The sequence below is a fragment of the Aquarana catesbeiana genome, linkage group LG07, assembly GCF_042186555.1.
Source record: "Aquarana catesbeiana isolate 2022-GZ linkage group LG07, ASM4218655v1, whole genome shotgun sequence".
In the NCBI taxonomy this organism is placed as follows: domain Eukaryota; kingdom Metazoa; phylum Chordata; class Amphibia; order Anura; family Ranidae; genus Aquarana; species Aquarana catesbeiana.
The window spans coordinates 193,548,061-193,565,274 of NC_133330.1; the positions used below are offsets into that span (position 1 = coordinate 193,548,061).

General features: G+C 42.6%; 1 protein-coding gene across 4 annotated transcripts in view; it reads left to right on the plus strand.

Annotated features, from left to right (window-relative positions):
* Positions 1-17,214, plus strand: part of GPSM2 (G protein signaling modulator 2) — a 113,691-nt gene that overhangs the window by 60,610 nt on the left and 35,867 nt on the right. For all 4 annotated transcript variants that reach the window (XM_073592936.1, XM_073592938.1, XM_073592939.1 and 1 more), the window contains 3 exons: positions 4,630-4,753; positions 5,025-5,140; positions 13,772-13,927. In XM_073592936.1, the coding sequence (XP_073449037.1) occupies positions 4,630-4,753; positions 5,025-5,140; positions 13,772-13,927 (396 nt within the window). The remainder of the gene's footprint in view (positions 1-4,629; positions 4,754-5,024; positions 5,141-13,771; positions 13,928-17,214) is intronic.

Below are 17,214 nucleotides of genomic sequence, written 5' to 3' on the forward strand. Positions count from 1 at the left end.
GTGAACAAAGAATATAATAAATCTATACAATATTGAAAATTACAAACAGTGTCAAACGCCTGTGAAGAAAGTGACTAAAATCCACAATTGAATATATGAATAAATGGTAACATGCAACATGCAAAAAAAAAAAAATGTGAGAAAGAAAAGAAAAAAATCCTTTAAATAATTAACAAAAAATATAAGTGCTACTTGATAAATAAAGTGTCCGAAACCAATTCATACAAATGAATATATCTCAGTCCAAACCATTCACAAGAGTATATAAATCAAAGTGCACAATAGTGTCCAAACAAATAGCAGGCATTCCTCATGCTTGTATTTATGAAAAAGTGCTAAATATTCCCCATGCTCTTCTTAAGAGATGTGCACGTTATGGCATGCTGCAGTGCTCTCCAGTGACCCCCAATGGATAATGCGCTCACCTTAGAGCGTGTGACACAGTGGCTAAACAGTGTCAAAACACGCATTAGAGCCACTCCAGGGCTCATACAGGGTCTGCTGGTGATGATCTGTACCACGCTCAAATGGTGACATATATAAAAGAAAGGAGACTCATAGCATAATACCGCCAGGAATTTATTTGAAAAGCCATAAAAACAATCCCTCCAGGAGGGTACTCACAATGCTTGGGTGCGTCAGTGCACCATCCTATCCAAAGTATGCAATACAGATGAATCCTGTGGTGTGCGGTGCGGTGTACAATCCTCTGCCTGTCTGTGTGTAGAAAGCTCCGTCCTGCCCCTCCCCTACGCGTCTTCGGCACAGGGTATACGTGCCTTCATCTGGGGGATCTGGAACACTGAAGAAATGACACTTTGCTACAATGTAAAGTAGTGAGTGTACAGCTTGTATGACAGTGTAAATTTGCTGTCCCCTCAAAATAACTCAACACACAGCCATTAATGTCTAAACCACTGGTAACAAAAGTGAGTACACCCCTAAGAGAAAATGTCCAAATTGGGCCCAAAGTGTCAATATATTGTGTGGCCACCATTATTTTCCAGCACTGCCTTAACCCTCTTGGGTATGGAGTTGACCAGAGCTTCACAGGTTGCCACTGGAGTCCTCTTCCAATCCTCCATGACAACATCACAGAGCTGGTGGATGTTGGAGACCTTGCGCTCCTCCACCTTCCATTTGAGTATGCCCCACAGATGCTCAATAGGGTTTAGGTCTGGGGACATGCTTGGCCAGTCCATCACCTTTACCCTCAGCTTCTTTAGCAAGCCAGTGGTCGTCTTGGAGGTGTGTTTGGGGTTGCTGTCATGTTGGAATACTGCCCAGTGGCCTAGTCAGTATGTAACAGTACATGTTGGCATTCATGGTTCCCTCAATGAACTGTAGCTCCCCAATGCAGGCAGCACTCGTGCAGCCCCAGACCATGACACTCCCACCATCATGCTTGACTGTAGGCAAAACACACTTGTCTTTGTACCCCTCACCTGGTTGCCGCCACACGCGTGACACCATCTGAACCAAATAAGTTTATCTTGGTCTCATCAGACTACAGGACGTGGCTCTAGTAATCCATGTCCTTATAACAAGTGTACTTTTGCGCTACTATTACAATTAAGATAAGTGCTGTATATTTAAATATAGGAGGTTGCTGCTATATACCAACTGTTATTAGCAGACCCAAGTGAAAAGAAAATATATGTGAAGTGCCACCTCCCTTCAAAGATGAAGAAATACTAGATAATATGAACACAAACTAAAAGATTAGTGGAAGAGTTAAATATAGCACAAATAATATTACATGAAACACAATAATATAAATCTGAGCAACCAGTGACCTCTAGTGGAAACAAATATAACACACAATCCAGCGGTGATTAATAGCAAATGCGTGAATAACACCAAGTGGACCCTCCACCAGTCACGCTATGCGCTCACCTCCCAAAAAGGCCCCCAATTAGGCTAAGTAGCACCTTCCCCTTGGTCTCAATCCAGTGTCTTTTGAGATCCCAATAGTGGGCTCCCGCAAGCTTGTTCTCTCATAGATGATGGCAACATAAGGTTAAAGGAGCAAAGTCCAACCTATGTGTGTGATTACATGTCAGTATTACATTGTATATCCCTGTATGTTGCGGTCGTTCAGGTGCTTATCTAATAGTTTTTTTAAACTATCGATGACCACCGCCTGTGGAAGGGAATTCCACATCCTTGCCGCTCTTACAGTAAAGAACCCTCTACGCAGTTTAAAGCGGAGGTCTGCCCAAAAAATCCCCTTTTTAATGCATGCCAATATTCTGTTTGCTTTGTTAGCAGCAGCTTGACATTATTTGTGCTATATTTAACACTTCCACTAATCTTTTAGTTTGTGTTTAGATTATCTAGTATTTCTTCATCTTTGAAGGGAGGTAGTGCTTCACATATATTTTCTTTTCAATCCATGTCCTTAGTTTGCTTGTCTTCAGCAAACTGTTTGCGGGCTTTCTTGTACATCATCTTTAGAAGATGCTTCCTACTGGGACAACAGTCATGCAGACCAATTTGATGATGTTTGTAGCGTATGGTCTGACCCCCCCCACCCCTTCAACCTTTGCAGAAATTCTGGCAGCACTCATGTCCATTTCCCAAAAACAACCTCTGGATATGAGGCTGAGCACGTGCACTCAATGTCTTTGGTCGACCATGGCGAGGCCTGTTCTGAGTGGAACCTGTCCTGTTAAACCGCTGTATGGTCTTGGCCACCGTGCTGCAGCTCAGTTTCAGGGTCTTGGCAATCTTCTTATAGCCTAGGCCATCTTTATGTAGAGCAGCAATTCTTTATTTCAGATCCTCAGAGTTCTTTGCCATGAGGTGCCATGTTGAACTTCCAGTGACCAGTATGAAAGAGTGAGAGCGATAACACCAAATTTAATACACCTACTCCTCATTCACACCTGAGACCTTGTAACACTAATATGTCACATGACATTGGGGAGGGAAAAAGGCTAATTGGGCCCAATTTGGACATTTTCACCCAGGGGTGTACTCACTTTTGTTGCCAACAGTTTAAACCTTAAGGCTGTGTGAGTTCTTTTGAGGGGACAGAAAATGTACACTGTTATACAAGCTGTACACTCACTACTTTACATTGTAGCAAAGTGTCATTTCTTCAGTGTTGTCACATGAAAAGATATAATAAAATATTTACAAAAATGTGAGGGGTGTGACTTTTGTGAGATACTGTATTCTCTATATGCAGGTTTAAATGTTCTCTTTTGAGACATGTGTAGTGCCATTATGCCACTAGCAAAAGATCTCTTTATGAGCCTTAACCATTGTTGGATGGCTTGGAGTCTGGCATTGGATTAAAAAAAGTTTGCAACATTACTTGAAATTGATCATTCCAAGAAAATAATCTACAAGTGACCTAGATTTTAGTTGACAGCTAATTAGTCAAGAACTGGTTAACAAGCAAATTCAGTATAAGAACTGACCCTTTACATGCTAAAATGTCTCTAAGAACCCCAAAATGTATTACCAAAATCTGCAGCTACCCTTACAGCAAATGGTGTCAAAATACAAGCATCTACAATCAGATTGCACCAGTTTAATCTGCATATGAAGTTTGCCAGGAAAAAGCATTTGCTTTCCAAAAAACATTATAGCCTGCAGCTTAACATTGAACATAGTCAGACCAGGGATGTGGACTGGTGAATCAAGGAGTTGTTTGGCCATAGTTACAGTAGACATTTGTAAACTAAATACAGCATTTCAGTAAACTTCATGCCGACTGTAAAGCAAGGTGGTGAAAATAATTAGTTTGGGGTTGTTTTGGTGCTTCAAAGCCTGGACAGCTCAGTCATCAAATTGGCTATGAATTCTGTATCATATTTAATTTTGCTTGATGAGAATGTGAGGCCATCTGTTTGAAAAATCAATTTAAACCAGAAATTGATCTTGGAACATTCACAAAAGGTCTCAAAGTAGAAATGGAGTGTTTTGGACTGGCCTAATAATAAAAAGCCTTGATTTGAATCTATCTAATGTTCTGGGGAGGAGTTGAAAGGGGCAGTACATGCACGATAACCCACAAATGTTGTACAACTAAAGGCATTTTGCATGGAGTGATCAAACATGGATTTTTTTTTAAAATCTAGCACATTCTCCTGCTTGGCATAGTAGCCACACAAATTCATTTGTGAGGGTGTTCTATGATTCAACAATATGCATTTGCAGTGTTGAGTTCTCAGTCACTAAGGATATTGACGCTGATTTTCACACAATTCTGCTGAATGGGCTGCCCTATGCGCATTTGTCACCTGAAAAAAGAAGCTTCCTTTTTGGGTAACAAACCTTACCCAATCATTGTAGCAGAATCGCATCACATTTGGGGTGCCATTGAAGGATACTGGCACACAAGTGATGCAACGCATTGGGCTGCAATTGCCACAAAATGTGGGATAGCGGGCAGAATTGCAGCAATTTACCCACTCTCCGAAATCAAGAGATGTGAATGGGAGCCATCTAATTTTTCTGAACATCAAATAATTGAATATGTGTAAATGGCTTAAAATATCCAATTAAAGAATGCATTTGTAGATGTTATCTGCGACTGCATATAGCTGAAGAATTCATTGATGCGTTTTATATACATTTTTGGTTTGCAAAAATATGTTTTCTCCTCTTCACAAACAGAGCTAATTTATTAATTGTAACGGAATTAGGAGACCGAGCAGCCCAAGGACGTGCATATGGCAACCTTGGGAACACACACTATCTGCTAGGAAATTTCCAAAAAGCTGTCGTATCCCATGAGCAGGTATAGTATATTTCTGTTCAGGTTTCTTTTTTCAGACGGTTTAGCCACATTAGAAGCATTTTTAAGCCGCTTTTCAATCTGTGCACCTCTTAGCAGCTATAGCATGCAGCTCCATGGTCTTCATTCATTTCGGTTTGGTGTTCTTCCTTTCTTCCTTGGTGTGTGTGGTGTGTGTTTTTTTTTTTTTTTTGGTCTGCATGTTTGTCATTTAATATACATTCTTGTGATTTTAGATGTCAGTGCTTGAGGTAATAACATTTTTCCCTTACAGCGACTTCTTATTGCTAAGGAATTTGGTGACCGGTCTGCTGAAAGAAGAGCTTACAGCAATCTTGGAAATGCATTTATCTTCCTTGGTGAATTTGAAATGGCAGCGGAGTACTACAAGTAGGAAATACCTCTTTACCATATATACCTTTCAACCCCCTCCCCACTTTAATTTACTTTCGTTAAAGCCCCCTTCACACCTGAGTGTTTGCGATCGTGGGCAGAATCGCTGTGATTCTGCCCGCGATCCCAAAGCGTTCTGCATAACTAACAAATCGCACCACACTTGTTCAGGTGCCACTATTTTTAATGGCACCTAAATAAAATTGCTCTGCAATCGTGGCAATCTGCATTGCGCAAAGCTTGTCGCTCAAAAGGAGCAGGTGCTTCTTTTCGGCAACAAGCTTCGTGCAATGCAGTTTGCCGTGATTTATCACGCAACGATCATGGCAGAACTGCACCCGAATTTAGGCGCCTTTTTGAAAATGAATGGCATCTGAACAAGCATGGTGCAATTTGTCAGTTTTGCAGAGCGTTTTGGGATCATGGACAGAATTGCAGCTATTCTGCCTGCGATTGCAAATGCCCATGTGAACAGTCTAACAATCTATTGAGACAGGTTGACGCATGCATGCTATGCAGACAATCTGTTATAAATATCTACAGTTCATTACTTAAAGTAATTGTAAAGGTTCGTGGGTTTTTTTTGAAAAAAAACAAAAAAAAAAAAAAAACTTTCCTCCTCCTGTGCAGTTGATTTTGCACAGAGCACCCTGGTTCCTCCTCTTCTCGGGTCCCTCTTTGTTGCTTCTAGCCCCTCCCTCCTCGGCCAGCAGCTTGCACCTAAGCTGAGTCAGAGCTCTGTGTGTCCATTCAGACACGGAGCCTTGATCTGGCCCCGCCCCCTCTCTCCCCTGATTGGCTGGCTGACTTTGACAGATGGTGCCGCTGCTCTGTCTCAGCCAATCAGGATGCATGTCCAGGATGGGTGATAAGATCATGGACCTCGCTGGAGAGAGAAGGGGCTCAGGTATGTAATTAGGGGGGTGCTGGGGGGGGGGGGGGGTTTGTGGGCTCTGCTACACATAGGTTTTTTTATCTTAATGCATAGAATGCATCAATATTAAAAACCTTCTGCATTTACAACTTTAAACTTTTTATTTATTTTTTAAAGGAATTTTACTAGTAGCTGTTAATGAGTTTTAAAGGAGAGGGTTAAATAACTAGTACATATTACCTTATTCACATCAGCTAATCTTTTTTTCCTACCTCTTCTTTTTTTTTTTAAGTTTTTACAGCATGTGCACATGAACTTTCCTTCAGCTGGCAAAAACAGTCCATTTTCTGTTTGAAAAGTTCTTAGGGGGTGTATACAACTTCAGCAACACACCCCCTGCCTCTGTCTCCCCTCCCCTGAGAGACATGGCTGTGCTGTGAAGGAGCATGTTGGTCACATGGTTCTGTTTCCATAGTAATAGAAAAGACTAAAGAGGGAAACCACCAGGGAATATCTCACTGGAAACCCTTGCCACATCCCGATTAGAGAAGAAATTATGGAGGTAAATGCCCCAGGGATTGTACGGGCAAAGAGGGGTTGAACCAGACTTTAAAAGAGTAACATTGTATAAAACAGTACAAAATGTATTAGGTATAAGTATACATGAATTTGATACACAATTATATACACCTAAAAACACTACACTACACATAGTGTACACCTACATGAGACAGTCACAAAGCAGTTAGGGCACTTTCACACTGAGCTGCGCCGGCGGTAAAGCGTCGCTATTTTTAGCCCTGCTTTACTGTCACTTTAGTGACGCTTTTCGGCCACTAGCGGGGCGCTTTTAACCCCCGCTAGCGGCTGAATAAGCGTTAAAAGCACCAATGCAGTGGCACTTTGGTGGTGCTGCCCATTGATTTTAATGGGCAGGGGTGCTTTAGGATCGGTGTATACAGTTTCTAAAGTACCTCAAAGAAGCTGCTTGCAGGACTTTTTTTGACGTCCTGCCAGAGCACCGCTCCAGTGTGAAAGCCCTCAGACTTTCACATTGGAGTGACAGGAGAGGCGCTTTACAGGCGCTATTTTTAGTGCTATAGTGCCTGTAAAGCGCCTCAGTGTGAAAGGTCTTAAAATAATATGTGGCACCTTCCTATACACTGAGATAAAATGCAACATGTTTGCATTTTATCACAACTCGCTGTACTGCAGCTACAGGCTGCATTATAGTGCAAAAAGGGCAAATAGTAAAAAATTGGTTTTCTTTGTGTCCTAGTGGCAACAGGCATTATTACAATGCAAAAAAATGCCAGTCACCACACTATGTGTGTATAATGCAAAAATGATAGTGTCTACAAACTATGGGATATATGTTTGGAATTTTTATTTTTTTACTGGCAATGGAGGCAATCAATCAGTGACTTATAGCGTAACTGCGATATTGTGGCAGACAATTTGGACAATGACATTTTTTTTAGGGACCATTGTCACTGGCTGGGAAGGGGTTAACATCGGGGTGATCAAAGGGTTAACTGTGTGCCTAGCCTGTGTCTTCGTGTAGTGGGGGAGGTGCTTTTAGGCACAGAGGCATAGATCTTTGTTCCTGCTTTGCAGAGACACAGGATCCATGCCTTCCTAACTAACAGAATGGTAATCTGACTTTTTTTTTTTACATAGACAGACTGCTGTTCCCACTGCTGTGGGAGTGAATCACTGGTGGCGCGCACTCGTGACCGATACTTGGAAGTATAGGATTGTGTGTGTGTGTATATAATATTGGCGTGACTGTACTATAGCAGTAAAACTGCTATGGGGTGGTGGGCAAGTCGTTAAAAGATGGCTACACCAAACACCTGTCTAACCCATCCTAGACAGATGTACACGCAAGAATATCTATGAAGATCTGTGCACCTGTCAGCCTACAACAGGCAACTGCATGGTACACCTCTCCATTCCAGGACGCATCAACATGGCCAAATACGTCTATTTGTGCAGCTGCATGAATATGCCATGTAATAGAGCCACACATAGCAATACAAATGTGAGGGGGATTGTAATCCTGCAATACTCTATTTACAATGAAGGAAACATTATTGTTATAGGGGTACTAGGCAATACACTAATTATGGTGTAGCAAAGCTCTGTCCATATGTCTGAGTAGCTCTGTGCTTCAGTTTGATGGAGATGTGAATGGAAGGTTTCATTGTCTCATAAAAATAGTCAATAAAAATTGATTCACAATGTTGGCCCTGATTTAATTTTACTATACCAGTAATGCATGGAATTCCTGTGCACTGTAAATTCCAAAAGTGTATTCTACTTTAAAAATATATTCTTGTCACTCTCATAGAAATAGAAATTATATATATATATATATAATATTTATTTTTTTTTATATATAGCGGTGTATGAGAATCTACACTATCAGTGACTTCTCTCACCTTACAGTCACTGAAGGGCTGTTATCTCTGCGGGATTCCTCTGGAGGGAGGGAGGAGGGCGCAGCTACGCTCTGGCTCTGAAGTCTCGGGAGCGGGCAGAGAGCCGACACCAATCAAGCAAAATGACAGGAAAGGGGGTGGATCCAGACTCCAGAGCCAGACCATTGTCTATTGCACTGTATGGAAGTGTGTAGCCCCACCCACAGGTATTTAGCTTGATTTTAACAGATTGGGGGCACTTCTGAGAGGGCTGGAAAGATTTATAGATCTCAGCAGCTCACATAGAATGGAGGTAAGCAAAAAAAAAAAAACCCCATACTTCTCAAGTATAGGAAAACCTGTTTTGTAATTATGTATAATACTTGTAACCACGGATCTTTAAAGCGATTCCTAAGATTACATTTTTTTTTTTTTTTTTTTAATTGCACTGCTGGATATCTATACTGATATGGACTGGGTAATGTGTTAGGAAAGAGCAGATGCCACATCGTTTGATGAAAATTATCAACCTTCAGAGGGCTGAATTCAGACACCTCAAAATGAAAAAATTATGCAGCAGGCCTAGTCCATTTTGCTGAAAATTTCATTGCAGCAACTCCAAAATGGTACTCGGTAGTTTGTATGGCCCCCACCTGCTTGTATGCGTGCCTGACAACGTAGGGACATGCTCCTAATGAGACGATGGATGGTGTCCTTGGATTTCCTCCCAGATCCGAACGAGGGCATCACTGAGCTCCTGAATATTAGTACAAAGAGATACAGCGCTAGCAACTAGGACATAATAAAATAAATCTGTGAAAAAAATTGTGCAAATATCACTACAATAATCTGGATGTGATCAATAACGCACTAGGTGCTGGACAAAACTAGTGACATATAATAAAGAATTAAATGTTGCAAAGATAAATATATCTGTATACAAAAGAATACCACTAACAATTAGAAATTGACATTTGGAAATACGTGATAGATAAAATCGGGCACACATAATGTGATATGATTCGGGATGGGTGTGCACGTTCCCCAAGATAAATCCCACTGTTCAGAGATAGACTTTCAGCTCCACAGCCTGAAAGGAATACATACAGTCAAATTAGGAGAAACCGCGCTATAAACAAAAAATAATCAATTAATATAAAAAGCTGCAATCCCCACAAAAACATCAATTGTGAATAAACATAGGAAAAATAAGGGGTTGTGCTAATACCTATGTGTCATAATAAAAACTGAAGTGAAAAGAGATTTATATCATGACTATAAATAAAACGAGGATAAAGTGCAAAACATTAAAAAGTGATCTAAAAGGGTCCAATCAAGTGAAACATCAACTAAAATGTCTTTAGTGAATCCAGATCACCAACAAAAACAACAAAAGTCCAAGTGATGGTTGGTATTGGTCCGTGACAGCAAGGGAAAGTCCACCACCAGAAAATGGAAGGGGTAGCTCCTTACCAAATGGCCATGACCCCCCACCACAGAGGATCACAGCAAGCAGAAGTCTTTATAAGTCAGGAGTGAGAGCTGCCAACGATGTCCACCAGAGGTCATCACATCATCCTCCACACCAACGAACCTATGGTAAGGATACCATAAAATATATAGAAGGAACTCACATAGTGTAAAACTGATAAATTTATTTAGATAAAAGCAAATAAAAAATGCACACTTACAAAGCGTGATGCAATAAACAGCCTTAAGTCCGGCTCCGTGGCCACCGGAGCTCGGACAGACCCGTCCTGCTGGAATGCGGTTTACTTGGAGGTGACGTCAGCGCGTCGTCTGGCTCCGCCCACGGAGCCGGACTTAAGGCTGTTTATTGCATCACGCTTTGTAAGTGTGCATTTTTTATTTGCTTTTATCTAAATAAATTTATCAGTTTTACACTATGTGAGTTCCTTCTATATATTTTATGGTATCCTTACCATGGGTTCGTTGGTGTGGAGGATGATGTGATGACCTCTGGTGGACATCGTTGGCAGCTCTCACTCCTGACTTATAAAGACTTCTGCTTGCTGTGATCCTCTGTGGTGGGGGGTCATGGCCATTTGGTAAGGAGCTACCCCTTCCATTTTCTGGTGGTGGACTTTCCCTTGCTGTCATGGACCAATACCAACCATCACTTGGACTTTTGTTGTTTTTGTTGGTGATCTGGATTCACTAAAGACATTTTAGTTGATGTTTCACTTGATTGGACCCTTTTAGATCACTTTTTAATGTTTTTTGCACTTTATCCTCGTTTTATTTATAGTCATGATATAAATCTCTTTTCACTTCAGTTTTTATTATGACACATAGGTATTAGCGCAACCCCTTATTTTTCCTATGAATACATACAGTCACCTGAAATGCTCCAGTTGCTACAAGCAGATAAGATGGGACTGTTGCCAATGGGATAAAGGCTTGGGAACAGCGGACATCAAATTCCACCCAAAAATTAGAAGGAAAAGGACATGGTGAAATACCGTAGGGAAATAGATCAGGTGCGCATAATAGCACTACTCACAGGATGGAGTCTGCAAACAGGCATTCAGAATGTTTCCGTGATCGCCGCTGTGATAGCGTGCGTTCCACAGAGAACAGGAAACCGCATCACTGGTTGGAACGTGAGCCCGATATTGCGTCAAAAATAGACTGAATAGACTTAGGTGCAACCTGGTGGCGTCAGATGGACCAAAACCTAATGTCCCAGAATGTTCCATTGGATTTAGGTCAGGCGAGCATTGGGGGCCATTCAGTGGTATCCATGCCTTCATCCCCCAGGAACTGGCTGCTTACTCTCGACACATCAGGCCGGGCATTGTCGTGCACCAGGAGGAACCCAGGACCCACTGCACCAGCATAGGGTCTGACAATGGGTCCAAGGATTTCATCCCAATGCCTAATGACAGTCAGGCTGCCATTGTCTAGCCTGTAGAGGTCTGTGTCCCTCCATGGATATGCCTCCCCAGACCATCATTGACCCACCACCAAACCGGTCATGCTGAACGATGTTACAGGCAGAATAACTTTCTCCACGTCTTCTCCAGACCCTTTCATGTCTGTCACATGTGCTCATGGTAAACCTGTCCCCACCTGTGAAAAGCACAGGGCACCAGTGGTGGACCTGCCAATTCTCGTGTTCAAAGCCAAATGCCAATCGAGCTCCACAGGGCCCACTAGAGGACTTTCGGGCCCTCAGGCCACCCTCATGAATTCCGTTTCTGATTGTTTGGTCAGAGACAATCACACCAGTGGCATGCTGGAGGTCATTTTGTAGGGCTCTGGCAGTGCTCGATCTGTTCCTCTTTTCACAAATTGCTGGGAGACCCAGCAAACTTTTTAGCCATGCTACGTATTGATGGGCCATCCTGGAGGAGTTGGACTGCTTGTGCAACTTCTATAGGGTCCAGGTATCGCCTCATGCTACCAGTAGTGACCCTGACCCTAGCCAAATGTAAAACCATTCCTGTTTTGGAGGTTGTCTCATTGTTGCCCATCTAGTGCACCTGTTAATTTCATTAACTAAAGGTGTTTTATAAAAAAAAAAAAAAAAACAAACATGCCATACTTACTGCCTGTGTGCAGTAGGTTTTGCACAGTGGCCCTGATCCTCATCTTCTGGGGTCCCTCAGTGGTGCTCCTGGCTCCTCCTCTTCTTGAGTGCCCCGTGGAGAGCCGCTCTCCCTCTGGGCACTTGTGCAGGTGCGCTCCCGTGTCCTGCTGCTGCGTCTATTAACACAGACAGCAGCACTCGGAGGGGCGGGGGGGGGGGGGGATGGGCGCGCTCCCACATCATTGGATTTGATTGACAGCAGCGGGAGCAATCTATCCAATCAGAACCCGAGACACCGGCTGGAGCTGGTGTGCTCATCAACCATCGCTGGAAAGACCGGGTTCAGGTAAGTAAAGGGGGGGGCTCTGGGGGGCAGCTGCAGCACAGGTTTTTTCCCCTTAATGCATTCTATGCATTAAGGTGAAAAACCCACGAGGGTTTAAAACTCTAGCACCAAAGCAGCTGAAACTGATTAATAACCCCTTTACCTAACTGACCAGATCAATATCCCAGGAGTTTAATTGACTTGATGCTAGACTCTGCTTAAAGTGTTCCTTTCATTTTTTTCGAGCAGTGTATGATAAACCTGTCATACTTGCCTGTTCTGTGCATCAGTTCTGCTGTTCTGGGGTCCTCCACTGGCACTCTTGGCTCCTCTTCCCTAAGTGTCCCCATAGGGAGCCACCTCCTGTGGGGGCAGTCGTGCGGGCTTGAACTCGAACTATGGACACATCTTGCTCTGGTAAGGATAAGGGGAGCTGGGGGGGATCTTAATAACAGAAGGCTTTTTACCTTAAAGTGGAAGTAAACCCTCCTATCATTTTCAGCCAAAGAAGCTGCCATCTTGGCCTCTGTTTAATCTACAACGGCCATGATGCTGCACATGTGATCAGTTATGACACCCGCCATTGGATGGTTTGGCAGTTTGGTTGAGAGCCCAGCCAATGGGAGTGGTACATTTCCGGCACGTGCCAGAAATGTAAAGTTTTATTTTTAACTGTTAAATGGATGGGTTTACGTCTGCTTAAATTCAGTTTCCATAAGGTAAAAAACCTTAAAGCAGAATTTTGCTCTCTGTCAATATTGACTATTTTTAATCCTTTTGCTGCTAGCATTAATAAATAGAAAAAAAGTATATTATATTTAATTGTTTTTAAACTTTTTTTTTTTTTTTTTTTTATTATATTTCTTCAGTTACTTTCTGGTTTCCATGCCTAGGCAAATTATGTCATACATCCAGGAGTCTTCAGGAGGGGAGGAGGGGCATTCTCAGCTAAGCACATCCTCCTGCCTGCATGCCTGAGGTAAGGGTAGATGGATTCCAGGAAGTAAATTCTACATGAATCATCTGCCCCTTACTTAAGATGGCCACAGCCAGAAATGCTAGAGGGTGTTTTTTAAATTATTTCTCAGCAAAATAAATCCTGGATACATAGATGGATGGGGGAGTTTGCTTTGAATATTAAAAATGTATTAAATAGCGTTTTTTGATTTGTGGTGCTCAGACGCTGTGTAGTTCTGCTTTAAGCTCTTAGAACCACTTTAAGTTAACTTCTATGTTATTTTTCATGTGTCATTCTCTTCTTGGGAACATGCTGTCAAATAGATCTTCAATTCTATAAGCTATAGTCATTGATTCCCTTTTGAAGTAAAGTGATGGCTTTATAGCCATATAAAACATGTAGGTAGATCAGTTATGTGTTGGCAGAGCAGTAATAACTTTAATGCAGTTTTTCTGAGCTGTGCTGATCTCATGAGTCTGCATTCTGTTTCTGCAGGCGCACATTGCAGCTGGCCCGTCAGCTGAAGGACAGGGCTGTGGAAGCCCAGAGCTGTTACAGCCTGGGCAATACATACACCTTACTTCAAGACTTCGAGAAGGCTATTGATTATCATCTGAAACATCTGGTCATTGCTAAGGAACTAAGTGACAGGTGAGCATTAAAATTACATTTGTGACTGTCTCTCTCTTCAGCTTTAAATGTAATCAGTTCATGCCTTAGTCAGAGGGATTCACAATAAGCCGCAGGGAGCAGCTATGTGTGGGTGTCACCACATGTATCAAGCCATCTTCAGAAAAACCTATTAGTATTTGTCTCTTATTTCCACTAAAAGACCTGTTTACATTGCATGTGATGACATGTACTTGTCTGACTGTCACCTGTGTGAGGGAGTGTGACAAACAGAAGCTTCTTGTAAATGGTTTGGGGAGCACAGGAATGGTTATCTTTCAGTGTTTGTGATGGCATTCAACAAGAACAAGATATCAAGATATATTATAATATATATATATATATAATGCAAATGCAAATAAACCTTTTTATTAACAGCCAAATGTTTTGGTAAGGTGGGACCCACTTTTAAGAGAAATGGTATAAAAGTGAATTCCAACTTTGACCCCTAACAGTACTGATCAAATTCCACCTTGTGATATCCAAATAGGTAAATGGGTATACAAGAATGGAAAGGCCACTCCCTTTACATTACAAGCTGACATATATACAATGTAGTTGTGCTTATAAGTTTACATACCCTGGCAGAATTTATGATTTCTTGGCCATTTTTTAGAGAATATGAATGATGAAGCTATTTATTATCAACCAACTGTGTTTACTCTTTTTAAATCCTAATGGCAACAAACTACCCAAATGACCCTGATCAAAAGTTTACATACCCTGGTGATTTTGGCCTGATAAAATGCACACAAGTTGACACAAACGGGTTTAAATGGCTATTAAAGGTAACCATCCTCACCTGTAGTCTGTTTGCTTGTAATTAGTGTGTGTATAAAAGGTCAATGAGTTTCCAGACTCCTGACAGAACCTTGCATCTTTCATCCAGTGCCGCACTGATATTTCTGGATTCTGTGTCATGCGGAAAGCAAAGGAATTATCAAAGGATCTGCGGGAGAAGGTAGTTGAACTGTATAAAACAGGAAAGGGATATAAAAAGATATCCAAGGAATTGAGAATGCCAATCAGCAGTGTTCAAACTCTAATCAAGAAGTGGAAAATGAGGGGTTCTGTTGAAACCAAACCACGGTCAGGTAGACCAACTAAAATTTCAGCCAAAACTGCCAGGAAAATTTATTTGGGATGCAAAGAAAAACCCACAAATAACTTCAGGTGAAATACAGGACTCTCTGAAAACATGTGGTGTGGCTGTTTCAAGATGCACAATAAGGAGGCTCTTGAAGAAAGATGGGCTGCATGGTCGAGTTGCCAGAAGAAAGCCATTACTATGCAAATGCCACAAAGTATCCTGCTTACAATATGCCAAACAGCACAGAGACAAGCCTCAAACCTTCTGGCACAAAGTCATTTGGAGTAATGAGACCAAAATTAAGCTTTTTGGCCACAACCATAAACGCTACATTTGGAGAGGAGTCAACAAGGCCTATGATGAAAGGTACACTATTCCTACAGTAAAACATGGAGGTGGATCGCTTATGTTTTGGGGATGTGTGAATTACAAAGGCACAGGAAATTTGGTCAAAATTGATGGCAAGATGAATATCAGATACTGGAGGAACCTTTGCATTCATAAGCCAGGAAGCTGCACATGGGACGTACTTGGACATTCCAACATGACAATGATCCAAAACACAAGGCCAAGTCGACCTGTCATTGGCTACAGCAGAATAAAGTGGAGGTTCTGGAGTGGCCATCTGTCTCCTGACCTCGATATTCATTGAGCCACTCTGGGGAGATCTCAAACGTGTAGTTCATGCAAGACAGCCCAAGAATTTACAGGAACTGGAGGCTTTTTGTCAGGAGGAATGGGCAGCTTTACCATCCTGAGAAGATAAAGAGCCTCATCCACAAATACCACAAAAGACTTCAAGCTGTCGATTGTTAAAGAGGGTAATACACGGTATTAAGAACTGTGGTATGTAAACTTTTGATGAGGGTGATTTGGGTAGTTTCTGTTGTCATTCTGTTTTTAAAGAGTAAACACAGTTGATAATAAACGGCTTCAGCCAAACACTAAACTTGAGTGAAAAAAGTTTGTTATTCATATTCTCTGAAAAATGGCCAAGAAATCATATTCTGCCAGGGTATATTTAATTATTCATTATTGGGGGGGAAATCTTCCCATTTTTCAAGTCTGTATTGGTCAGACCCCCCCCCCCCCCCCCCCCGGTCCCCGTGCGGCACTCACTGCAGTCTCTGCCGTTCTCTGTCAGCAGTGTGGCAGGCAGCAGAGAGATGACGTTATCTCTCAGTGCCCGGCTTGCATCACCGCTGTTCTGCCCCTACAGCAGGGGCACAAAGGCTACTTTTGACAGAGCTGCAGCTGCGGGAGAGCAGAGAAATAGTTGCGTCATCTTTTGCCCACCCGCATGTGGAAGTTTACCCGCTCGGCTGCCGCTAAGGGGAGGCTGCCAGAAGTAGTGTAAGTAGTGACAAGCTGCATATGGGTGGCAGGTGACGGGATGTACAGAATATTTGCACCGGATATCGGCTATCGACCTGAAAATTGGCTGTAAAACTTGCAGCTAAAATAAATATTGAACACATTTTTCTAGATGAATACCGTATTTATCGGCATATAACATGCATTTTTTCCCCCTTAAAATAGGGGGGAAATCGTGTGTGCGTGTTATCCGTCGATATTAGGGGTGCAACGGATTGTCATCGATCCGTGATCCGATCCGCGGAGGTTGATCCGATCCACGGAGGTTGATCCATACGGGACACCCGCGATCCGCGGAGCGCTCTGTGGCCTCGGCCATAGGAAAGGCCGCGGCTTCGGCCTAGCTACGGAGCGGTGGCCATCTTGGTACACCCGGCGGCCGTTTAGCACGTGATCGATCTGTCAAATGATGGAGCGATCACTTGTAACAAACTGGCGTCATGTCATGACGCCGGTTCCTCTCTCCCCTCTGTGTACTGATCTGTACAGTGGAGGGGAAAGATCGGATGGCAGCAGTGCCAATACTCTGCAATGCCCTGCCAATACTCTGCCAATACCCTGCCAATAGGGAGATTGTAGATATTACAGTGGGGGAGATTTTTTTTTTTTGTTCATCCGAAAATGATCCAAACTGAGTTTTTTGATCCGTTGCACCCCTAGCCGATATAGTCTGCCATCGAGGGGAAGGAGGGGCCGAGCACTGCTGAAATAGAGCTGAATCTCCTGTGTGCTCGGCGTCATGCCCAGTCCCGCCCCCTGGACGGCTCCTAGCATGGACGTCCCGGCATTGGACCGGCGTTATGTC